Below are 25,578 nucleotides of genomic sequence, written 5' to 3'. Positions count from 1 at the left end.
TTACTTGTCTGTCATCACCGTCGGCTGCTCATCTGTGAATTCTTCAGGCGCAGGCACGAACATACTCACGATGCTGGGTGCTGACAGCAGGCTGGATTTCGTGGCCCCTGGATAAACAGTAAGACAACTGGTGAATAAATGCATGTTGCTCAGAGCCTGGAAAAGCACTACTCCCCTCTTAGAAATCCTGCCAAGATCCCCTTCACAGGATGTAACAGGCACAGCCCAATTTCATTGTGAAAAACCATCAAGAGTGAAACACATTCAAGAAAGACTGTGATTTGTTTTGGCTTATATCATTTTAAGGGTTTTCCAGGTGGTGCTGGTGGTAAAGAACCTGCCTGCCAATGCAGGAGACATAAGAGACGTGGGTTTGATCTTTGGGGCAGGAAGATCCCCTGGAGGAGGAAATGGCAATCCACTCCAGTATTCTCTCCTGGAGAATCCATGGACAGAGGAGCCTGGTGTGCTGCAGTCCATGGGGTCGTAAAGGGTCGGACATGACTGAGCAACTGAACAACAACAAATGATTCAGAGGATTGTTATCTAAAGGAAGCAACATAAAATTTTTTGGAAACTTCACCAAATGGGCAAGGTGCTTGAACCTGAGGGAGAAAAAAAAATAATATCAAAGCCTTTGAAGAGTCAAGATGCTTCATACAGACTCCCTCGCCTGATCAAAGGCTACAGAATCTGTTCATAAGGAGACCTTCGGACCCCAGTGGCAAAGGAAATTATCTGAAAATATCTTTATGTCACTTCTGAAGATCCAAAATGGAATCTGAATTTTGCTACTGTATTTATCAGCTCTCTCTGATCTAACAGACTTTCCTAAGTGTACCCAATTGTATCATTAACAAAGGTCTTCAGTTTTTTCATAAGGATGATGCTTTGAATGAAAGCAACATAGTTATTACTAGCAAAAGTATAAACTGATTAATGATAGAAAAGGCAAGAACTGGGCCAAGATAAAAGAAGATGTGATTGATTATTAAAACAGTTAGGTAAATAGAATGAAGTTGCTTCAAGAAACCAAAACACAGAAGGTTCAAATCCAGCACTCCACATTTCCTGAACACTGACACTCCGCATCTACCAGGTACCAAAATGTCTGTGCTAAAAGTGGGAAAACTCAGCCCCCAAGATACGTGGTGATATATATGCAGTCTTACTAGAAACATAAGAAATTGATTTTAAAAAAGAAAAAACAACTCTGAGTCAAGGGTTTCAAAAGATTCTTGCCAACTGCTATTACTTACACAGAAACCACAATGCAAGTCAAAAAAAAGAGAGGGAAGCAAAGTCATTTGGGAGGTTTCACACCAATCATTACCCAATACAAATGCCAAGGAACAGATATTTTTGACAATAGCATCGTGAATTTATTTTTCCATATGTCAACAACGAATGTACAATGCAATATTTATGACAGTCATTTATAAAGGCAGATAGGTTATGAGATATTGGCCCCTATATGGCAACATGAACTGAATCAATGGATTTCTAAATACTGCTTATGGTAAGGCAGCAAAGAGTAATGTTTGCAGGTGGGCAGTGCAAAAATGAAGCCATTGAGCTCAGCTTCTTTTTGTCATAACCGAGTCACAACGAAGTCTGCATTATTAAAGGGAGTCCCATTATCCCCAGTTGTTAGCAACACTTCTGATACTACCACCACTGTCCATCTACTCAATATCCAAAGTGCACCCTACATGGAATTAAGGAACAGACATAGAAGGTTGTTAGAAACTTGAATGAAGAGGAAACCTCCTACTATATGTTTGTAGGACATGCATTAAAAATGCATTCCAATATACACTAGGTGCAGACAAGTGCCGTTTGGTCCTACTTATATAAGATACCTAGAATCGTCAAGTTCATAGAGTCAGAAAGTACATTAGTAGATGCCAGGGACCAGGGCTGGGGTAAGAGGCATGGAGAGTCAGTGTTTACTGGGGACAGAGTCTCATTTCAGGAGACGAGTGATGGTGAGGGCTGTACAACAGTGTGAGTGCATGCAGTTAAATATGGTTAAAATAGTATGTTTTATATTATGTGACTTTTACCATAATAAAGAAAACATTTTAAAAAAGACCTCAAAAAAAGAGAGAGAGATAGAGAGGAGACCTCCTCCAAAGCCTAGCTTCAAAGTTGACATTTTGACAAAAGTCCCTTTGGGAGTCTTGGAGAAAGTATAAAGGTGTTGGTGTGTCTCAAAGCACATGCACACCTCAGCCCCCTATTTATCAGCGGATTTTTCAGTTCACCAAGAAACAGACTTTCTTTGTTCTCATTACCTCACTCCACTTGTGCTTCTACTGACTGTGCCCCTAAGCCATGGCCAAGCACGAGAGTTTGTTCAACATCCCTGGCTTCTGCTCATAAAAGCTTTCCCTTTTCTCCACATCCCCTCCAACATTTATCGTTCATAGATTTTTCTCAATGATGGCCATTCTGACTGGTATGAGGCAATACTTCATTGTAGTTTTGATTTGCATTTTTCTAATAATTAGTGACACTGGGCATCTTTTTATGTGTTTATTGGCCAGCTGGATGTCATCTTTGGAGAAATGTCTGTTTAGGTATTCTGCCCATTTTTTGATCAGATTATTTCTGATACTGAGCTGCATGAGCTGTTTATATATATTAGAGATTAATCCTTTGTCAATTGCTTCATTTGCAATTATTTTTTCCCATTATGGAAAACAGTATGGAGATTCCTTAAAAAACACAGGAATAAATCTACCATATGACCCAGCAATCCCACTACTGGGCATATACCCTAAGGAAATCATAATTCTAAGAGACACATGTACCCCAGTGTTCTTTGCAGCAACATTTACAATACAGCCAGGACATGGAAGCAACCTAGATGTCCGTTGACAGATGAAGGGATAAAGAAGATGTGACACATATATACTATGGAATATTACTCAGCCATAAAAGAGGACGAATTTGAGTCCGTTGTAGTGAGGAGGATGAACCTAGAGCCTCTTATACAGAGTGAAGTAAGTCAGAAAGAGGAAAACAAGTATCATACAGTAACACATATACATGGGATCTAGAAAAATGTACCAGTGAACCTGGCAGAGAACAGACTTGTGGACACAGAAGGGGAAGGTGGCGGGTGAACTGAGAAAGCAGCATTGCCATATACACACTATCACGTGTAAATAGATGGCTAGTGGCAACCTGCTGTGTAACTCAGGGATGTGTGATGACCTAGAGAGGGGGGATGAGGGGAGGGGAGGGGAGGGAGACTCAAGAAGAAGGGGATATATGGGTATATATATATATATATACACATATTTATGAGTGATTCATGTTGTTGTATGGCAGAAACCAACACAACATGGTAAAGCAATTTTCCACCAATTGAAAAAAAAATTTTTAAAGGTTTCCCTAGGCCCATGAATGAGAAGTCTCATCTCGTTGGATACAAGGGATACAACTGCTGCTGCTGCTAAGCAGCTTCAGTCGTGTCCGACTCTGTGCGACCCCATAGACGGCAGCCCACTAGGATCTGCTGTCCCTGGGATTCTCCAGGCAAGAACACTGGAGTGGGTTGCCATTTCCTTCTCCAATGCATGAAAGTGAAAAGTAAAAGTGAAGTCGCTCAGTTGTGTCTGACTCTTCACAACCCCATGGACTGAAGCCTACCAGGCTCCTCCATCCACGGGATTTTCCAGGCAAGAGTACTGGAGTGGGGTGCCATTGCCAAATAAATCTTATCCAAAGCTGGAGTTAAGTGTCTCCTCATTCATTCCTAAGGAGAATCAAAAGGGATATGGTCCAAAACAATAGGTCTGCTTGATTTATGGGACTAATTAAGACATGTGGTCATAATTCTTTTTTGCTTTCTGGTTTTCACCCATGATAGGTTATCCTGCCTTCTAAATTTAAAGAAAAAAAGAGCAAAAGTAACAATTAACTAGACATAGGATGAATTTTAAAAATACATATTCTGGACTTCTCTGGCGATCTAGTGGTTAAGATGCCATGCTTCCAATACAGGGAGTACAGGCTTGATCCCTAGTCAAGGAACTAAGATCCCACATGCCTTGCAGCATGGCCAAAAGTTTTTTTTTAAATATTCTGATTATCTTAGCATAGATTTATTCTCAGCTTGCTCCTCCAATTAGCATAAAGTCAAGTGTTCATTTTGCTCGGTTTCAGATAGATGAAAAGAAGCTGTCCATCTATTAACTCAATAATCTAGAAGGAATATAAATAAGATGAACATGGTCAGAGAAGTAGATACAGGATACTATGGAAAACTAATATGTATTAGGAGGAACGCCAAAGGACCCAGAGCTGTGTGGTCTAGAAAGGATAGGAAATAAGCAACTGGAGGCTCTCTTCAAATGTCTGAAAAGTTAAATGAGAAAGTCTAGACTTGCTTTGTGTGGCCCCAAGGTTTAAAACTTCACTATCAAGAAGAGATTTTTGTCAGTCATGTTCAACGATAGGATGTCATACACACTCCTAAGTCGTGGAAGACTTTGAGCAAAGGTTGAGTCCTCTTCATGGAGCTGCTGAAGAAGAGATTTCAGCCCCTGCTGGCTGACTAGATGACTGACATATACAGTTCCTTTCACTCTTATAGTCAGGTTTGTGACACAGCTCACCTCTCATTCTCAACGGCTGTCCCTCCAGGTCAGGATTTAGGCACATCGGCACATTACATTGGCGCTTCCCGGGCTGTATCTGTTCTGTGGATGAATAGAACATTTCAGTCTTCGATGTGGTCAACTGCACACAATTCACAATACAATGAATTTAACCAGTAATCTCTTGGGGCCATCTTTGGTGATTGATAATGTTGCTTATTAACATTTATAGGAAACATTCTACATCTTAGCACAGGGTTGCCTGGGCTTTCCCTATAAACCTGCCATTCAGGTGCATGAAATGGAGCTGAAAGCAGGAGAGCATCTGAAACCATCCCTCCAAAGTCCAGATTCTCTAATCTCCACTCCCCAAAAGCTCAAGTCCCATATCTCTTGATATGAAATGAAAAAAAAAAAATGAAAGGCCAATGTCACAGCCATGAAAACAATGTTTTATGCAAATCAATAAAAATATAATGATCATTTGCAACAATGACCAGACAGATCATCCAGAAAACATGTGGAACTGGTAGCAAGGAAATGCGAGGCATCTGACTGAGGGCTGAGGAACAGGAATAAGGGGACAGGGGCAGATGGAGGAGCAGCACTCCAGGAACATTTGTTTGAGGTGAAGGATGAGGCAAAGAAGCAAGCCATCAGATGTGCATGGGTGGAGAAGTGGCAGGTACTCTGTGAATGAGCAGGTGCATGCTGCTGTAAGTTGATCATGACCCAGGCTTTAGGCTGCCTTTCTCAGCGTGTCTGCAGGACCAGATGCATTCTTTTGGAGACTAGCAAGTCACTGAATCAACATGACACTGTATGTGGTATACAGTGACATGCCACCTAACATGAAACTCCACACTCATTGACTCTCCTCTGGTCTTGGATTTGGGGAGAACTTTTTATGATACTAATAAAAGCGAGAATATTGAGATGAAGCTCCAGGAGGACTTGGTGACTAGCAAATCAACTTGGAGGATGGAAAACAAGCTCAGGAAAACTCAGATGAAAGAAATTCATACAGCATGTCAATGGCAAATATTAAATGAGAAATCAGAATGATATGAACAAGGCTGCAGTTTTGTTGAAAAGTGAAAAATTCAGTTAAATGGGTTATTTGGCATCATGTAGATTTTTTTCTAGATTAAAATTTGGAACAGAATTTGAGATCTATTTGCCTTTTTATAACTCTACAGAGTCGACCACTCCAGGCTGTAATTGTAGTCAGAATCTACAATGGTTAGCTTAGGCTGAGCTTGTTACAGAGAACAGTAATAGCATAATAAAAAAAAATCTCCAGGGCCTCAGGTGCACCTAACAAAAGATGGGTGTTTAGTTATCAGAGAATGAACAGAATAAATATTTCCATTGTCAGCTCCTGACACAGCATCAGCTCAGTAAAGAGAGAAACAAGGTCCTCTCTGGTGTGAACAAAAAAAGCTTCACCCAAACCCAGGAAACTTTCAAAGCTGGTTATTCAGTGTCTTTCTCCTTGTCTCCCTTAAACCACTGGCTTTTGGTCATTTCATTATTCATTACCACTCATCACTAAAAGGAAGATAAAACACTATACCTTTCAAATGTTAAGAACCTTAGAAAGGCCAGGAGAGTTGAAATTGTCTGTTAAATAAGATTGGGTATGGTGTGTAAGAGTTAGTAATCCAGATTAGTCCTCTCTCTCTTTTTTTTAAAGAATAGTGGGGGGAAATAAGATGAAATCTCTATGTAGATATTATGGCTATGAGAAATTAACAGTATCTTAATATTTTGGTCTTGTGGACATTGCAATTCTTGGTCATAAGGAAGGCTATTAAAATAATTTCACATAACTGTAGCCAGAAAATACTAAGATTTGAAAATAGTCCTATCCAAGTGTTGGCCCCCAGAGCATATCACACTAGTAAATCCTGATATTTTCATAGTGTGTGCATCTTGTGATAAGCTTTCACAAATATAATCTTGTAATCAAATGACCCATTTAATTAAAATAAGGAAAAAAGGAAAGGCACGCACTCAAAAGAGCAAAATTGCGGCAGTACTACTGGCTCGAGGAAGTAGTACATGTGCAGGACGTGGTAACAAAGTTTAGAAAATGCAAGGTGATCATGTTTAAAATAGACATGTCATGGCAGTCAATTCTTACTTTAAAATTGAGGTTAGAGGCAGTTCCATCGTATGAGCATGAGGGTGTGCGGCTGCAACATGGTGACCCTGCTAACTAAAACACAGAGCTCATATTCCCAGACCTACCCGCAGATCATCACGTCACTAAGCTGACGTTGGTTATGACTGTTATCATTACTATCAATAGTCCCTTATTTTTGATACATCATCACTTATAAAACAGAGAATATTGATAATCGTGTTTTGTTTTCTAATTTGCAACATGAAATCATAGTTCCATACCCTCCTTTATGCATTTACATCATTTAACCCCCAAAGAAATGGCCTAAAATTATCTGGAATCTGAGTCTTAGAGGAAAAAAATAAAAGAGTTGGACCAGCTTAGATGGAAGAACCTGTGGCTCTTAAACACTCAGAAAGCTTAAATAGACTTATTAATCACCTTAGGTTTAAAAAAAAAATGTTTGAACCACAGAATACAAGAGAAAATCTATTCCTTCCCAAGGAAGCAGAGGGGACACAGAGAAAGTGGCATTCCCTAATCTGAGAGGTAAAACAAGAAGAAAAGCTTGACCCACCAGTGTCCCAGTTGCTGATGTTATGGGGGGCGCTAGACTGATGTTCCAGCTGTCGCTTCATTAACTGGCTCATTGTCAGAGCTCCCAGGGATCCCCTTTTCATCTGCCTATACTGAGCTATATGGAGGAAATTAGGAGATGATTACTAAGGGGAATAAATTTGCACAGCACACAAAGGCTCTACACAGCCATACAGAATCTTAATTGAACCTTCATCTGCTATTTATAATCATTTAGTAAGTTGTATGCTTCAGTTCAGATGAAAAACTAAGGCACTATGCTATTCTTGGTGCCTTTCTTTACTCAATAAAGAAAGAAAGAGTGGCTATGAGCACTCATCTGTAGCCTGTAAATATTTACCCCAGTTACAACAGTGTAATATTTTCATTTACTTCATTTATATACTCTTTCTTGTTCCCCAAAAGATTCAAGACAGATACTACTACTTCTGTAAATAATTTATAGCTTAACTTTCTTTAATGGAACTTGTGCATACATGGTTTCAGTCTCCTGATATCCCCCTGAGGTCCTGTGTGAGTGTGTGTGTGTGTGTGTGTGTGTGTGTGTGTATTTGTACATGTATATTTTGGAGTAGGATGACACATATCAACCCCAATTTTTAGAGAGAAAAAAGGAAATGAAATTGTTATTTGGAACCAACAAGTTAATGAAGTGGTCATAAAATCAAAACGTGTCGTCTCCAAAATCAATGCTGTTTTCAATCTCTATATAAGCCTCTGCTTACTGTTTGAAAAATGTGAATCCAATAACATTCCACAAGCATAGTCTAGTATGCGTCTTTGTTTTAAATGAAATAGTGGTAACATTTTTATCTTGCAATTAGGCATTGGCAGGTATCCCATGATTGATATGTCAAGTACATTAAGCATTTTCTAACCAGAAAAACAGTGAAAAGCACTTCTGCCAATAGACTGCTGACTGAGAAAGCAATTTGTCTCCTACCCTTCTTTTCCTCTTCGAGTGGTCCCACCAATACCTGTCAGCGACCCAGTGAGAAAGGAAGGGTATATCTGACAGGCCTTATCTACATGATCCCAAACAACTAGCTATTTGAGAATTTGGGGTTATTTACTTTCTTATAAGGACAATTTCAGAAACGGAATCTCTAACATGTATATGGTCTAGAAGAGGATGGTAGAAACCAAGAAGTCTGTATGGCCCTTAGAAAGCCTTACATGTTATATACAGGTTTCCCAGTCATGGGACCAAGACAGCAACTTGGTGTGATGTGAACTCAATTATGACATTTTTAATGTAATTAGCATGCTGCTTCATTAATGGTGGTTATGGCATGTTTAGCTACAAAATAATCAGCTGATAAACTGAGCAAAAGAGAGGTGTGATGGGAATTCTCATGTCTTGGACTCCATGTTAACTGAATTCATGGAAATGACTATGCAAAGTAATATGAAAAATCTGATTCTTGTGATTGGTAAATTTTACAGCTTCATGATTCACTTGAAACTGCAGCTTCAGGTAAAATTCAAAGGCAGCAATGTTTCAGAAAATTTAACAAATTTCATGTAAAATTCAAAAGTGGAAATCTTTGAGAAGATTTACCAAATTTAAAAATTAGCATCTATCAGACAAAATCAAAGAACGATTAAAAACCTCTAGTGATAGAACAATTTCTCCAATTATCAGTTGTTTTTAAAGACAGAAGAATTCCCTGAGAGTAAAAATTCTTAATGTTCAGCACAGTATGTAAAGCACCTGGCATTGTCCTCTAAGAACACACCATCAAAAGCTGGTGTGTATCCAACACGCGCTTTTAATGGAGAGGAGGACAAAGGTGGAAATCTAATGATGCATTATGCTAAATCCCAAAGGGCTAGATTCAATCATGATTTTGGGTCATGACTTATTTGACACATTTATTTTGCGATACATTTAGCTAGCACTGAAGTCAAACTCAGTTAGTCATCCCGCTCAATCGTACTCAACTTGGAATTCTAACTATGTAATTCACTATCTCTTTTTAGATGACTCTCAAAATTAGGAAGAGAAGATACATGTTCATGATTTTAGTATGTGGACTTAAAAATGGGCATGTTATGATGCTTTAAAACAGATTTTTTTGTGATAAATAAGAACAATCAGGTTCAGAATGAGCCATTTGTCTTTGCTATCAAAAGGGAAAATAAATGGTACTTGGAAACACTTTCTTAGAATTTCTATAATCTCTATTATAACTGAATTTAAATTATTCTAAGGCAGCGGTGGTGATGGTTTAGTCACTAAGTTGTGTCCAACTCTTTAGGACCCCATGGACCGTAGCCCACCAGGCTCCTCTGTCCATGGGATTTCCCAGGCAAGAATACTGGAGTGGGTTGCCATTTCCTTCCCCAGGGGATCTTCCTGACCCAGGAAAAACCAGGTCTCCTGCATTGCAGACGGATTATTTACTGACTAAGCCATCAGGGAAGCTCTAAGCTGTGTTCCATACTAAAAAATGCCATGAACTTGAAAAATCAAACAAATCTAGCATCAATTCTTATCTCTATCACTTAATAGCTGTGCAAATTTAGACAAGTCACTTAGCCTCTCTGAACCTCTGTTTCCTAGTCTATAAAACTGGGTCAATACTGTCATACAGTACCAAAGGGAGGACTTAATAGACTAACAATGTGTATAAACCATTCAGCACAGTGCCTGGAACACGGTAATTGGTAGCTATTATTACTATTTATATCTGTAAATGCTTGAAGAACAAGTTATATCTTATTTATTCACCTTTGATCACCAGTGGCAAGCATCATGCCTGGCACTCAGCAAACTCTTAATAAATAGTTGCTGAATGAATGAAAGCATGAATAAATGAATGATGAAGATGATGTTGTTCCATACTACCAGTCCCACATTTAAGATCTTTATCTGGTTTTCAAGATCATCTTTATTTCCAAAGATGGTCAAATGAAAATTCACCAGCCTTGAGGCAGCATCCACATGGAACATAAAATATACCAGCGCATGTGACAAGGGTCTATGGAAATTCAGGTCTGTTTGTATCTTTGTATCTCTGAGAATTTCTCGTGCTGAAATCTCTTAATGGACTCCACTGAGCCAGGTGGACACCCTTATTTTCAAACTTCAATAGAATTCAAGCTCCTCATGGGGAAAATCTAGGACCCAATAACACAGGGCAGCTTCAAAATAGTTGCCTCCTATAGATCCAGTAAGGTTTCATGCCAATTTAATTTTCTGATCCTAGAGGGCTACATTCAGAAATAACTTTGGAATCATGATATATCGGATACATTTATTTGATGACAACTCAGAGAAAATTTTTGTCAATGACGGAGGTGATTCAAATTAAACAAAGGTGTTTCATGTAAAAATTCTGTCACAGATGGTGTTTTTCACTTGTCCCAAAACCAGTTCCATGTTTTGTGTCTAATCCAGTCATATATAACACTTATTCTACTGAATTATGACATGCAGTGATTATTCCATAACAAATTAGGATTCTCGGCCTATCACTGACTATACTGATTTATCAAACCCTTGAGATGCTGACAAAAGTGGGCCTCTGTCTCATAGTCTCTGAGAACACACAACACGGCATTACCTAGGAAGCTAACACGAACATTAAAGGAAAAAACAACACCAAGACTGTGAAATTGAAAGCAAGGCGGCAGATCATGGTCTACAATCGATGCACAGGCAAAACGATCATCAGAGGAAACCTTACTTGATATGGAGGAATGGCTGCCCGTCTCTGGCACACCTGCTTCCAGGGTAGGGGCAGACGAGGATTCTCGTGGCATTTCCAAAGTTGAAAGTCCTTTAGTAGCAGGATCTACCAACAAAAACATTATTTAGGATTCAGGACACTGATTAAAAGCAAGTTGGGAACCTTTTCCATATATTCTCCCCTCTTGCCCAATACTCCCACTGAAATCATTACACACTTTCTGGCCCTACTGATGATTTTTCTGGAACCTCATACACACTGGCTTCAAAGTTCCACGGAGAGTCGTTTCCACGTTACACTCTGCATGTGTCAATACGCCTCTCAGAGATTAACAACAGCACTGTCACAAAGCTAGGGCTTGGCACGCTCACATCACATATTCCTGCACCTTTCAAGAACTGGATTTCTTTTCATACAAATCCCAAAGACACTTACAGGCAATCCACCTGTTTCATGCTACCGCTTCACCTTCGTCTGGCAGTTTCCTACTTATCACTTACATCTCAATTTGTACAGTAATTCCTCCTCCAAAAGGGCAACCAGGATCCCCACCCCCACATTCAAACAAAAAACTGGATCATGTGACCCTCTTATGTAATCCCAGAGTACCCTGTCCTAACCTTTACCAAAATTAACACACTAAAATGCAAGTGTCTACCTGTCCATAACCTCTGCTAAACCATAATTTAGGAACAGGGACTGTACCTAAGTCGGAATAGTTACTTACTAGTAACTCAGATTTTTCTATTTTGTTAGCAAATAAAATAAAATTTTATTATATTCTATTTTACTAGTTGAGCAAGAAACAGACTGCATCATTTGTTTCTGCTGTTGACAAATGCATCTAACCTGAAATATTTTCTGCAAAATAATACTGTCTTTTTCATCTGTGCATAATGAGAAACAAGCTGCCCCACATTATTCTAGGCGAAGATGATTCTTTGAGTTTTTGAAAAGTTCAATAGCTTTTGACAGCAAATGCCTAAAATTCTTTATAAGCCTCCTTGCCATCTTAAGCAATACTCTTTATATATTGAACTCAATGAGCAGTCTGGAATTACCACTAGGGTTTCCATGATTACAACATGTCCACCCTAAAAGACCTCAAATTCATAAGCTTCATGACAACTGTCTCCTCCTCTGCAATATATTATCAATTGTTTGTTCTTGCCCCAGAGCAAGTCACCATACATTCACACACACATACAATGTAAGCATGCAGACGCTGTTCAATTGGGTGAGTATTAAACTGTCGGAAATGAAAGTAAAATACATCCTAGGTGGGGCTGAGGAGAAAGGCTTTTAAGCATTGATTTAGGAACCTCTATTTTTCATTCTCAGAGGTCTTTCTGAATAGATATGATTGTCAGATAAGAAATTTCTTGATAACAAAAAAGTATAATTGTTACAATGTTTCCCAAACTCTCCTAATAAAGTATAAAATTACTACTCATTTTAAATTCCTTAGTCATTAAGATATTGAAGATTAGGTTATGGTTTTTCTCCTAGGTATTCTCCACAAACCACTAGTTAAAAACAAGCACAATTACCTCTCTTACTTTTATTTATCTCTGTTTTATATTTGCTGCTGCTGCTGCTGCTAAGTCGCTTCAGTCGTGTCCGACTCTGTGTGACCCCATAGACGGCAGCCCACCAGGCTCCCCCGTCCCTGGGATTCTCCAAGCAAGAACACTGGAATGGGTTGCCATTTCCTTCTCCAGTGCATGAAAGTGAAAAGTGAAAGTGAAGTTGCTCAGTCATGTCTGACCCTCAGTGACCCCATGGACTGCAGCCTTCCAGGCTCCTCCATCCATGGGATTTTCCAGGCAGGAGTACTGGAGTGGGGTGCCATTGCCTTCTCCGATATTTGCTGCTACCATGCCATAAATAATAATAGTAAGAGTAGCTTCCCAGGTGGCACAGGGGTGAAGAACCTGCCTGCTGATGCAAAGATATAAGAGATACGGATTCAATCCCTGGATCAGGAAGATCCCCTGGAGAAGGAAATGGCAACCCACTCAAGTATTCTTGCCTGGAAAATTCCATGCACAGAGGAGCCTGGCAGGCTACAGTCCATGGGCTCACAAAGATTTGGACACAATTGAGCACATACACACACAGCAAAATAAAAGGAATGTTCAATAAATGGCAGGAGCCACTGGGGCTGAATAGAAGAAATATGGAGAGAATCATGCAAAAATGAAGTCAGAGAACTAATGAGAATTAGGCACACAAGATTCCAGCCATTTAAAGGACTTCTACTATGATAGAAATGAGAGCCAATGGAGGATTTTAAGCAGAGTAAAGGTAAAAAAATTACTTTTTACTCTGCAAAAACAGAGTGAAAACATGAGATTTCATGTTTTTAAGGATCGCTGTGGTTGCTGTGTTGAGAAGATACGAAGGAAATAAGGGAAGAAGGCAGGAGCCCAGTTAGGAAGCTATAGCAATTGATCCTGATAAGAGATGCTACTGGCTCAGACCAAGGCGGAAGCAGGGGAGACAGTGAGAAAGGGCTAGATTCTGGGTAGACTTTACAAGGTAGATTAAGGTGGCCAGATAAGAGAGGACACCCAGTTAAAATTTAATTTTAGATCAGTTTTTGAGTATGAGTATGTCTCATGCAATATTTGGCAGATACGGCCCCAATTCTTCACTCTTCTCTGAGTCAATGACCTCTGCCCTGTAACTTAGAAGTTCCTCTCATTGAAGAGGCAGAATATATTTCTCCTCTTGACTTTGGTCCTTCCAGATGATTTTCTTTGACTCATGGAATGTGTGCAGGGATAATACAATCAAAGGTTTAGAGAGCTCTTATGCAATTGGGCTTGCTCTCAAGCCTCTTGCATTACCATAAGAAAAATATTTTCAGCCTTCAAGGGTCCCAGGAGGAGGCTGGCCACCCAGTCCGGCTTAGGTTAGCTGATCCTTGAATTGAAGAAATGCTTATTGTTAAATGTTGCCGGTATTTGTATGATTATTTGTTGCGCAGCGTTATTCCAGCAGCAGGTATCTAATGGAGTTGTCTCAGCATACAGAAAATATGGAAAACCATAAGACTAGATGAGATTGCCACCACTAGATGAGATCACCAATACCAGTGTAGACAGAACTGAGAAAAGGACCAAGGACAAAGACCCTAGGCGATTCCCTCATCAGGGTGATAAGGAGGAATCGAAAAAACAGATTGAGAAGGAACGACCACTGAATATGCAGAAAACCAAGAGAATGTGTATCCAAAAGCCAAGTGAAATGAGCGTGAGAAACTTTGTGAACTACTGAGTCAGAAGTTAAAATCTAAGAACCGACCATTGGATTTAGCAGTGGAGGCCACAGGCGACCTTGACAAGTGACATGTGACTGAACTCTGGAAGCTTCGTAGGAATTAAACTGGAGATAGTGATATTATAGATAACTCCTTTAAAAGTATTGCTAAAACCTAGAGGGTATTATGGGACTTCCCTGGGGGCTCAGATGGTAAACAGTCTGCCTACAATGCAGGAGACTGGGGTTCAATCCCTGGGTGGGGCAGATCCCCTGGAGAAATAAATGGCAATGCACTCCAGTATTCTTGCCTGAAGAATTCCATGGACAGAGGCGCCTGGAGGGCTACAGTCCATGGGGTTGCAAAGAGTCGGACACGACTGAGCAACTTTCACTCTCGCTGACTCAGAGAGTATTATGCTAAGTGAAGTAAATCAGACAGAGAAAGACAAATACTATATGATTTCACCTGTATATGGACTCTTAAAAACAAAACAAATGAACAAATAAAACAGAAACAGGTTCACAGATACAGGGAACAAACTGGTGGTTGCCAGAGAGGAGGGGTTGGAGGTATGGACAAAATAAGTAAAGAGGATTAAGAGGCACAGACTTCAGTGATAAAATGAGTTACTGGATAATATACAGAATAGGGAATATAGTCAACAATATTGTTTTACTGTAAATGGTGACAGATGGTAACTAAACTTATCATGGTGATCATTTTGTAAAGTACTGTGTAAATGTCAAATTGCTATGTTGTACACCTGAAATTAATATAATATTGTGTATCAATTTTACTTCAGTAAAAAAGAGGGGGAAAGTTTTGCTAAAAGGGAGAAAGCAAAATGAAATAACAATTGGGAGAACTGGGATCAGGAGTTTTTATTAAGAGAGATAAATTAAATGGTGTTTGTAATTCTCAAGTCAAATGTATCTTAGAAAAAATTAGGGGAAGAGCAACAGGGGAGACTTTCCAGGCCTACGTTCTTGAGTAAGTAAGAGAGATGGAATTGCGTCCACACGCGGAAAGGCTGACTTCAGACCAAAACACAGTTCACCTATAGCTAGGAAGGCCAGGTGTATGAGTGCAGACGACAGAAGGGAGGCAGATAATGGCAGAGGAAGATGTGGAAATCTCTCCTGATTAGGTCATAGGAAGAGACATGGAAAGCTTGAAAGGAAAAGTAGCTATGAAATAGTCAGGAGGATGGAAAGGCAAATGGACGGGGGATACACGGTGCGATTGCCGAGCAGCTTGAAGGACCTAGTTGATGCTTGTAGTCATGAATTTAAAATGAGATCAGTCAATACTGTTCCATGCTTTTCTCCAGTCACACTCATCTGATAGGTGCTGGTAGATGGAAAGACAGATTTGACAAGGGTTGTGTTTAGCCAAGCAAGTCTGAAAAAAGCAAAGGTCAGGGATGATGGAGGCAGGAAGGGATTATAATAATCAACTCGAGAAGAAAAGACATGAAGTAGGGGAGGGATAGTGAAAGGTAATAGGATCGATACAGTGCTATCCAGAGAGAGGAAATGACAATCAGAGAACGGGAGACATTGGACTGACATCATGGACAGTCTGCAGCGACTGATAATAACAAGTTCCGTGATATGATCATGGGAATGAGTGAATGAGCAACAGTGGGAGATGAAAAACAGTCTCTGGAGAAGATGAATTCAAGGAGCTGAGAAGCCAGAGTGGCAGCAGACACTGTACTAAGACTCTGTAGTATCTGTACTAATACTGAAATCAACAAGAATTAAGACAGGAAGAGTTTAGGAAAGAGTAAAAATGAGCCCAGTGTTAAAATTGTCAATCAATGAGAAAGTCAGGGGTAAATAATGTAAGATTCAGAGCTGAGTGTTTTTAGAGACCCCGTGGAAATAGTCTGAAAGGGGAAACGATGAGCAAGGAAGGTGTCCACACCTTGGCCCTAGCCTAAGGACATAGTATCTTCAGGGAAGAGCTGGACTTTCATTTGACTAGGAAGGTAAAGGAAACAGTGGAGAGAGCATACAATGGATTTTGCTCATGAAGCACGATGCATTTCTGATGGAGGAAAAGTTTCAGGAGCTGGGATAAGATGGGAGAAAGGTGCTGGACAGGACATGCGCAAGGCCTCGTGGAAACTGGAGTGAGAGAGAAAAGGGAGATCTGGGGCTTCTTGCAGGGACTGACACGAAGAGACGGAAAGTACACAATGCCATGAGAACCATAGCCTCAAGGGGATTTGCAACGGGAAGGCTGTGGAGTCTGGTCTCCCTTGCTACCACTGATAGCCGCAAGACGGTCTGGGGGAGCCTGAGTCTTACTCTGAGCGCGTGAGCCTCCTTCCAACCCCCAGCAAGGAAGGGGTGATCTGTATGTCTGTGGCACGTGCGACACTATACAGATATAAAATTATTATGATAGTATAATCTATACTATGAAAACTCTAAACACATGTCATCGTAATTGTCAGATACTTTCCTTCTTATTCTGGTGACAAATATATTAATATAATACCAATCTCCTCCCTGGCAGCCTGGGGAACAATCTGACCTAAGGATGAATAAAGAAGGCAACACACAGACATATACAAACACACATAAGGCAACCTATATACAACCTATATATCATATACACCCACCGGGGAGACCTCATATAGTTGCTTATATACCCACCCTATAGACCTTAAATGGTTTCTTATATACCCATCTATAGACCTTATGTGTTTAATCACTCAGTTGTGTCCAACTCTTTGAGACCCCACGGACTGTAGCCCGCCAGGCTCCTCTGTCCTTGGGGATTCTCCAGGCAAAAATACTGGAGTGGGTTGCCATGCCCTCATAGACCTTATGCTGCTGCTGCTACTGCTGCTAAGTCGCTTCAGTCGTGTCCAACTCTGTGTGACCCCATAGACGGCAGCCCACCAGGCTCCTCCGTCCATGGGATTTTCCAGGCAAGAGTACTGGAGTGGGTTGCCATTGCCTTCTCTGAGATTATAAGGTTCCTTATATATCCCTCTATAGACCTCCATAGTTTCTATAATAGGTCAATGCTTTCCTCCATCTACATGCAAAAATTTTCTTGGCTCCAAATAATAAAAAGGTGTCCCAGTTTCCTTAGCAACACTCTTAAACTTTCTTGTTATCATGAGAATCTTTATCTTCCCCTGCTGCCTTACTGGAGCATGACCTTTTCCAACTACATTCATGTTCATTCAACAGATTTTTACAGGGCACCTTTGAGATTACACAGCTCTGCCTTATGAGGCAGAGAACTGCTGGAAACCTCCGGAAATGCCTGGAGCAAATAAAAAGGCCGAGCCTACTCTCTTGGGAGCTGCTTTTACTGTGGAGTAGAGAGAGAAGTGATGTATGACCCAGAGCAGGGCATATCACCTCCTCAGTGTCAGTGTCCTCTTGTAGGAAATGTGGGGTGATGAGAAGTCCCCAAGAGTTTTGTCAGCGCCCAATGTCTTTCAGTCTATGAATCTACTAAAATAATCATCCCAGCCTGATTCCTATTTTTTCTGAAGATTCCCATTCTATTTTTTTTTGAAGATATGAGCTGAGAAATTAAGAAACATTCTGATCAGTATTATGATAACAGAGCAGAGGACTGTGTTTTAGGATGAGGTGGACTAGCAGCTTGTCACTTTTTCAAGTTAATCCCTCTTAGAATCAGTGCCTCCAAGGAAACACAAGTCATGGCATTTGAGGCAGGAAGTTCTTGTTCTCTGGCAGCTTCACCATCAATTGGTGACCGTGGATTAGACTGGTATGTAACTGGGCTCATTTTGGTTCCCAAGGGTACACCATGCCAGGCTGCTGATATTTGGTTAGAATATGTAATCAGCTATAGACCCTAAATGATTATACAATCAGTTCTCAATCATCCCAAGTACTCTTTACTTTATTTTACCCCTTCCTGTTTGTTCCTCCTTTGGTCTGTATCATAATTCACTGAAGTATATAGCAAGGAAATAAAGAAAGCAAAAAGAGTTCAATTAATGCCTTTTGTTGTTTGAGGAAAACAAAAATGGTATTTGGAATGTCTTGATATTAATTCATTAATATTAATGAATATTAATTCATTGCCTCTTGTTGTCAAGGGTGATCAAGAATTAATTGTAGAGTTGAGGAACAACCAATATCAAAACATTTATGGAGCCAACAGAACCACATCTGAATCTAACACACTGCAGTAAGCAGGAAGGGTTCAGAGTGATAATGAAGCAATGATACCGTCATCCCCTGACATTTTAAGGCTGAGAGTCTGATGCATACTCAGTGCCAAGACCCTCACAAGTAAGAAGCACACACTTGAACATAGGCTGGGAGAAAGAAGGAGGAGCTCACCTGGATCTTTCTGATCACCCAGTTTGTCTAGAATGTTGAAGGAAATGTCAAGGTACTCTCTCTGGATGGCACTGACCGCAATCTTCCTCTGTTTCCTCTGCCGGGGGACAATCTGAATCTTAAATTCCGACTCCTCAGCTCCCTCCTCCTCTGCCTTCCTCTCGGGGTTCTGTTCTGTGTCTGATTCAGCGATGGCGTCGGGCTTCTCACCCTCCATTGGGTTCTCCGAATCTTCAGGGACCTTGAGGAGGACAGTTTTTGCCCCTGAACTTGGCATCAGCCCACCAGGCTTCTCCTCCTCAGTGCTGGGCTCAGCGTTATCATCCAGAGACGTCTCGGGGAGGGCAAATGACTTCTGAAGGAGGTCTCGTTTTTGCTTCAGCGTGAGTGGGCTGCCACAGGAAAACTCTTGCAGCTCCTCAGACTTGACTAACTCTTCAGAGTCTGTGGGGTCTTCCAGAGCTATGAGAGAGGCGTCCTTGTCACCCGCGGACTGGTTATTTCCTGAGTCCTTAGAAGAAAAGTCTTTGGAACAATCCTCCACGCTTACTTGCACGAGGGGCGTTGTACTGAGGCTGAGGACAGAGGGGTGTCTGGGGACAGAGGGAGAAGAGGCAGCATTCTGACCAGAGGCACCCTCATTCCCTTGGTCCATGGTCTCCTCTTCATCACTCTCTACTATTCGCAGAGGGGGAAGAGGTTCAAACACAAGAGAGTCGCTATCCGACGTTGAGAGCATAGAGCGTTTCTCAGGCCCAGATGTTGAATCTGAGGACAAGTCAATCAGATCTAAATCCTCTTTGGGGGCAGGCTTTATTGGGGAATCAACTTTCACCTCAAATGCCTCCATGCAATTTAACCTAACTTCTGGTATCACCGGCCTCCGAGATTCTTGGAAACCTTCCACAGCTAGGTTCTCGGGGATGTCGGCACTGTCGGGCCTCGTGGCAGAATTCTGTCTAGATCGTCCGTGGTCGTGCTGTCTTTGCATAAAATAAGCAGCGTGGGCAGAAGGCTTGTCTATGTCACAGCGGTCTATGCAGGACTTCCTACGGTGCTCGTCTAACGTAAATAAGAGGGAGTCTGCATTTCCTATATCAAGAGATTTTTGTTTTAGAGAGCGCAGCTTTTTTTTCTGAATGCTTTCTTCTCTCACACAGTGTAGGATGTTGTCTTGTAATGCACTCGTGTCTCTATATTCAGCAAGCTCTATTTCACCTGATTAAAACAGAAAAAGCTAGTACTATTTTACTTGGAGATTTCAACTTTCTTTTCCCCTCATACTTGGGCATACAATTGGCATCAATAATAATCAGAACCCCAGCTCCACCAAAAGGGAAAACTGACTTTCTGGCCAAGTTTTCATCAGGTTCATTCTAATTTCAAAAACCAGAAAACTTTGGAATGAGAGAACCCCCAAATGGCAGTTTAAGATCTTATTTCCAAAATCAGGCTTCAGGATAATCCCTCAGCTCTATTCATTTGTGTGCTGGAGAGGGGATCGCTTTTGGCTGAGGTCAGTCTAGAAAACTGTATTCAAATTGTGTGGAAGGGAAGCAAACATTTCGCAACAAATCAAATCAAGCAATGGCCCTCTAAGACAATCATGACGTTAATGATGTATCTGTCAATTCACGTATATATATAAGTGTGTATATATATATACTGGTTATGCATACATATATATAAAATCAACAGTATTAAAATGTGTAGTAACATAATAAAATTAAGATTTCACCCCAAACAAATGGTAGAGTACAACATTTCTGCATAAAATTACTAAGAGGAAAAAATTCATACTTCTCTGAACATTCATCTCAACCGGCTGATATTTCACCATTTTGCTGCCGCCTATCCTTTTCAATCTTGCAAAAAAAGTTTGAGACTCTTTATTGCAGGGTCCAGTAGGTGTATCATGAATATCAGATTCATCAAAAACACTATCTTCTTCTAATTGGGGAGAGAAAGTCAAAATTACACTTAAGAGGTTATTCTCTCTTAGGCTGTGTCTACACAAGCATTTCAACGAAAGCATCATGGAACACAGTCTGGGGTGGTTCCTACACCAGCCCAAGTCTAGCCCAGCTGGGCATTTAATTCAGGTGTCAAATTATTCAGAAGTTGAGCAGAACAAACTGTTATAAGTTTGCCCCTCAATTTCCATGTCACAAAGGGCAGCATTTTCAAAAGAGGCATCTCAATATTCCGATAGAGCCTTCATGGGGAGCTTTTTCAATGCACTTAACAACCAGATAACCAATACATGTCAGGAATCTGGGACACTCCTGAAACGTGCCTGCTTTGGGTGAATTTTCAGGCTAATTTGGCAAAAGAAAATTAAACACAATGAGTAGATCTTGCCCCTTCCACAAATACATGCCTTCCTGGGATCTGAGAACTGGCATAGACACAGCCTAACAGTACATGCACCTTATACTTTGTGAATGCAAAATACTGTACTCTACACTTGAAAATGAAACACATGACACACAGAAAAAGCTTAGAAAAGCCGCTGGTCATCTCAAAAGCTCCACAAATGATTATGGACTGAAAGAGTAAACAAAGGAAAAAGAAAACAGAAAATAACATCTCCCCACTAAAGTAAGACTCTTCTCGAGTTTGCCGTGGGCGCTTTTATGAATCCCAGAAAGAATCTTTGACTGTTACGGTCCTGAGGCTCCATAAACAAACTGGTCACTTGGAGTCCTAGCAAGCTTGTATCTGTGTCCTTTTCTACCCGCTTTTGGCCACTTTTAAATCAAAGAGAAACCCCAAAACACATTAATGAGGAAAATGTTGTTATATTGCAACCCACAAAATTCCCTTAATAAATTTTCTTCTTTCATCCTTTGAAAAGGTCAAAGCCATGTACAAAATAGCAAGAGAAAAGGCTGCAAAAACGCGTTAACACCACAGGGAATGGAATTAACCTACTATTCAAGTTCAACATCATTGAAATCACGGTGTTTGGCCTATATTTACATCTACATGTATGAGAAAATGAGGTTCAGGTGTGATTGTGATTATTTAATTCTCTGAGTATAAGGGGAGTACAAGCTTAGAGTTAAGTTTTAAGGACCGATTCTGTCTTAAAACACAAGATTCTATAAGTAAATGAAATTTGAACAGCAGATGCTGGACAAAGTAATCAAAATAATCTTTTGGGTCAAATGAAAAAAAAAAAAAGCGTTAATGATCAAAATGGATACAAAACTCCCAGTGAACTTCTGCAATGATGAGGAAGCCTGTCAATACAACATTCTGTTTTATTTATTTCGTTTTTTAAAATACTCTCCTTTGAAAAATACAGCTTTTTTGGAGCAAGAGTTATGCAACTTCCCTTACATAACTTTGTATCAATGATAATTCTCAAAATGAATTGAATGAGAGTGACAGGAAGACTTCAGCATGGCTCCTCTCACCCAGAAATGTTCATCTGGGATTGGTCCAGGTACTGAGCCCACACTGATGACATTTATAGTTTAACTGAGTCTGTCCAATTTCCCAGAAACTAGGACCTAAGATGGTAGACAAGATATTCTTCAGGAAGGATCTGAATGGTATCAGAACTTAAAGAACTTTCTCTCAGTCCCATCTCTGGCCAACCTAGAGTCTTGAACTTTTTGGTAATAAATGAACAATAGAACACTGGCTCCAATCCATCCTATTCAGACATCTGCAGAGCAGTTCTACCAAAAAGGAATCTATGAACACTACTAAGAGTCATGGGGCACTTGGCTTTCTCGCAGGACTGGATGAGATGATGTCATCGTTCATGAGTCTAGTCACCCTGAAACAGACACAAAAAACACACATCTTGGCTCTGCAGTTCTCACCTGAAAATATCCAGGCTGGAAGTTTACTCTAGCTAAAGTTTCATTCTGCTGCCTCCTTTGTAGAAAAGCTATCAATACAAAAAAGTATTGATACTAGAAATAATTTAAACCTATGCAAAATATTTGATTTCATTTGCCTTTAATTCTTATTGAATAAGGAGGCTAAGAAAGACCACTTCAACACATTTAGACTCCATTCAAATCTCATCTCAAGGTCAGAAGCAAACCAGAGTTGGACAGGATCATGGCACCACTGAGTACCAACCAAGAATCATTCCACAGCCCAAAGCAAGATGTTTCCAACATGAAGGAAAAGGCTTACAAAGTCTCCTTAACCAGACAGCAGACAATTTTTTTTTTTTTTTTTTTGCAAAACATGATTTCTCATGAAAGGAGATTTAGAAGCATATCGATTATTTCTCTTGAGTGCTCATTTTAAAAAGGAAAGCAACAACATTCATGGGAAATGTGGAGAATTAATGAAGCAGTAGGTCATTTTTTTTTTTAACTCCAGAATAGTACCTGGGGTGCTCCTCTACGGTCTAAGGAAAACATTGTCCAGAAATGTATTACGTATGCAAGCTGAGTTTGGGATAGGATTGAGATATGTAAAGTACCTTTTTCCTTTTCGCTGTATCTGCTTATGTTACTGTTGTCACTGTACAGAGGTCCTGCCGTGGCATGGGGCTTGCAGCTATGATACTGTGCATTGAGTGTATTGACTGTTATGTGAATCAGATGCAGAAGGACCTTGCTGATATCACAGTCTCGGTATGGATACTGCTCAATGAAATGGAGGGAGAAAAATATAAACAGTTATTTTCAAGGGTAAGTTTTTCCACTTGATCTTGCTAGCTATTTTTCTCAGTCTCTTCTGGGTAAGCAGAAACGTCAATTCTTACCATGGTCTTATTTGAACAAGGGATTGTATCCCCACCCTCTTCCACCAAATTATGGATGGCAATGCATGCCAGTTTGTAAGTTTTAATTTATTTTAAGAAAATGAGCTGGCATAAACATAATGTAGGAGTACAATTTTAAATAGTTTTCTTGTTTTCTGATGTAGTACTTAATACATAGATAAAATATGAGGTTCTGAGCATAGACAGAGATTATGGATCCATGTTCATCGTATTTGGCTTTAAACGTTTTAGAGTATATACTGGCATGGTCTACATTTCTATTTTCCTTCCAAAAGTTCTTCACTTCTGAATACTAATTGTATATCGTGAATCTTCCAAAGGTCAAATTACTGAAGGTCAAATTACTATCTTACAAAATTTTGAGCTTAGATCTCTTAAATGTTCTCTCTAAAAGAATTGTTCCACCCAAAAAAAGATTGACTACAGCAACTCACCTTGTAAAGAATGACAAGCAAGGCCTTCAGCCACATCTGCCGGATGTGAGGCTTTAGAGACCAGAGGGAACAACGAGGTGGCTGTTGGAAATAATGCCGGAGTTGAGGACAAGAGCAGTATTTGAGCACCTGAACCACCAAGGGAAGAAGGTGTTTTCCCAAATTAATGTTATAGTCCATGACCTGAAACAGGAAAGAAAGGTAACAACTGAAGAAAAGACAACTACAAAGAACATTTATAAGCCAAAAGGAAAACTGAACCATCAAAACATGAGCAAAATATTTACCATGTATCTCACAAAATATTATTAATAATGGCCAGTACCCATAAAGGGACAAAAGTCCAACCTCACAAGAAATTTAAAAACTTGTAACTTCATTTTATCTACTTAATTGTCTAATTATTTATCTACTTAATTATATGCTGAAAATAAACTTCCTCTTTGAAAATGTCCTATGTTGTGTGCATGCTAAGTCGCTTCAGTCGTGTCCAACTCTTTGAGAGTCCATGAACTGTAGCCAGTCAGGCTCCTCCATCCATGGGATTTTCCAGGCAAGAATACTGGAGCAGGTTGCCGTGCTCTCCTGCAGGGGATCTTCCCAACCCAGCGCACAGGTGGATTCTTTACCACTAGGCCACCTGGGAAGTCATATTAAACTATTACCTAGAATCAATGAAAGCATGTAGAGTTGGTAATTATGTGAGGAAACAGGCATTCTCAGACACCACTGGCTAGAGTATTTCTCAAATTTTTCAGGAGAGCAGTTTAGCAACATGTATTCAGAAGCAGGAAAAAGCACATAGCCTTTAAATAGCAATTAAACATATCCTAAGGAAATAAATCAGACAGGCATTTCCAGATGTATGCATAAAGATACCCAGCATTATAGCCACTCCAAATTGCAAATGACCTCCATATTCAACAATATGGAATTAGTAAAACAAAAGATTGTTTATATAACAACAGAATACTCTATAGACATTAAATGGAATACCGTACAAATTTATTTACATGATATGAGCTTCATAACAAATTTTAGGCTTAAAAGAGACATGGAACTTCCCAGGCAAGTATACTGGAGTGGGTTGCAATTTCCTTCTCCAGGGGATCTTTTTGACCCAGGGATCAAACCCAGGTCTCCTGCATTGCAGGAGATTCTTTACCAACTGAGCCACCAGGGAAGCCCAGACATAAGTATGTATATACATATATATGCATATACATGCACACATTCAGGCACATATATATATATATATATCAGTATGTATAAATGATCCCATTATTATAAAAAATATGTGCACATATACACATAGTTGAGGACAAGAGCAATACAGCAACATGTATTCAGAAGCAGGAAAAAGCACACAGCTTTTATTAGAGCTTCTCTGTAGCTCACATGGTAAAGAATCTGCCTGCGAAGCAGGAGACCTGGGCTCAATCCTTGGATTGGGAAGTTCCCTTGGAGAAGGGAATGGCTAGCCTCTCTAGTATTCTTACCTGGAGAATTTCATGGACAAGGAACCCAACAGGCTACAGTCCATGGGGTCACAAAGAGTCAGACATGACTTAGTGACTAACACTGCCACTACTAATGACCTTGAAACATGAGTTACAGAATGTGCTAGGGGAGGGCAGCCTAGATTTTTATCCTACTTATCACACAGATGGTAAACTGAAAGCTAACCATACATGTACATACCTATGTATGTATGCGTGTATATAGGAATGTATGTAAACCT

At 40.1% G+C, this 25,578-nt stretch overlaps 1 protein-coding gene across 3 annotated transcripts in view; it reads right to left on the bottom strand.

The window, feature by feature from the left end:
- Window positions 1-25,578, bottom strand: part of UNC79 (unc-79 homolog, NALCN channel complex subunit) — a 211,751-nt gene that overhangs the window by 64,464 nt on the left and 121,709 nt on the right. For 2 of the 3 annotated variants that reach the window (XM_070358461.1, XM_070358463.1), the window contains 8 exons: window positions 23,838-24,020; window positions 23,098-23,260; window positions 20,445-20,594; window positions 18,645-19,862; window positions 11,028-11,135; window positions 7,316-7,432; window positions 4,629-4,712; window positions 5-107 (listed from right to left, as the gene is read on the bottom strand). In XM_070358461.1, coding sequence (XP_070214562.1) covers window positions 5-107; window positions 4,629-4,712; window positions 7,316-7,432; window positions 11,028-11,135; window positions 18,645-19,862; window positions 20,445-20,594; window positions 23,098-23,260; window positions 23,838-24,020 — 2,126 coding nt within the window. The remainder of the gene's footprint in view (window positions 1-4; window positions 108-4,628; window positions 4,713-7,315; window positions 7,433-11,027; window positions 11,136-18,644; window positions 19,863-20,444; window positions 20,595-23,097; window positions 23,261-23,837; window positions 24,021-25,578) is intronic. The other variant, XM_070358462.1, reaches the window with a different exon arrangement.

Source organism: Bos mutus, chromosome 21, assembly GCF_027580195.1.
Source record: "Bos mutus isolate GX-2022 chromosome 21, NWIPB_WYAK_1.1, whole genome shotgun sequence".
NCBI classification, from domain to species: domain Eukaryota; kingdom Metazoa; phylum Chordata; class Mammalia; order Artiodactyla; family Bovidae; genus Bos; species Bos mutus.
This window is presented reverse-complemented; position numbering and strand designations above follow the sequence as displayed.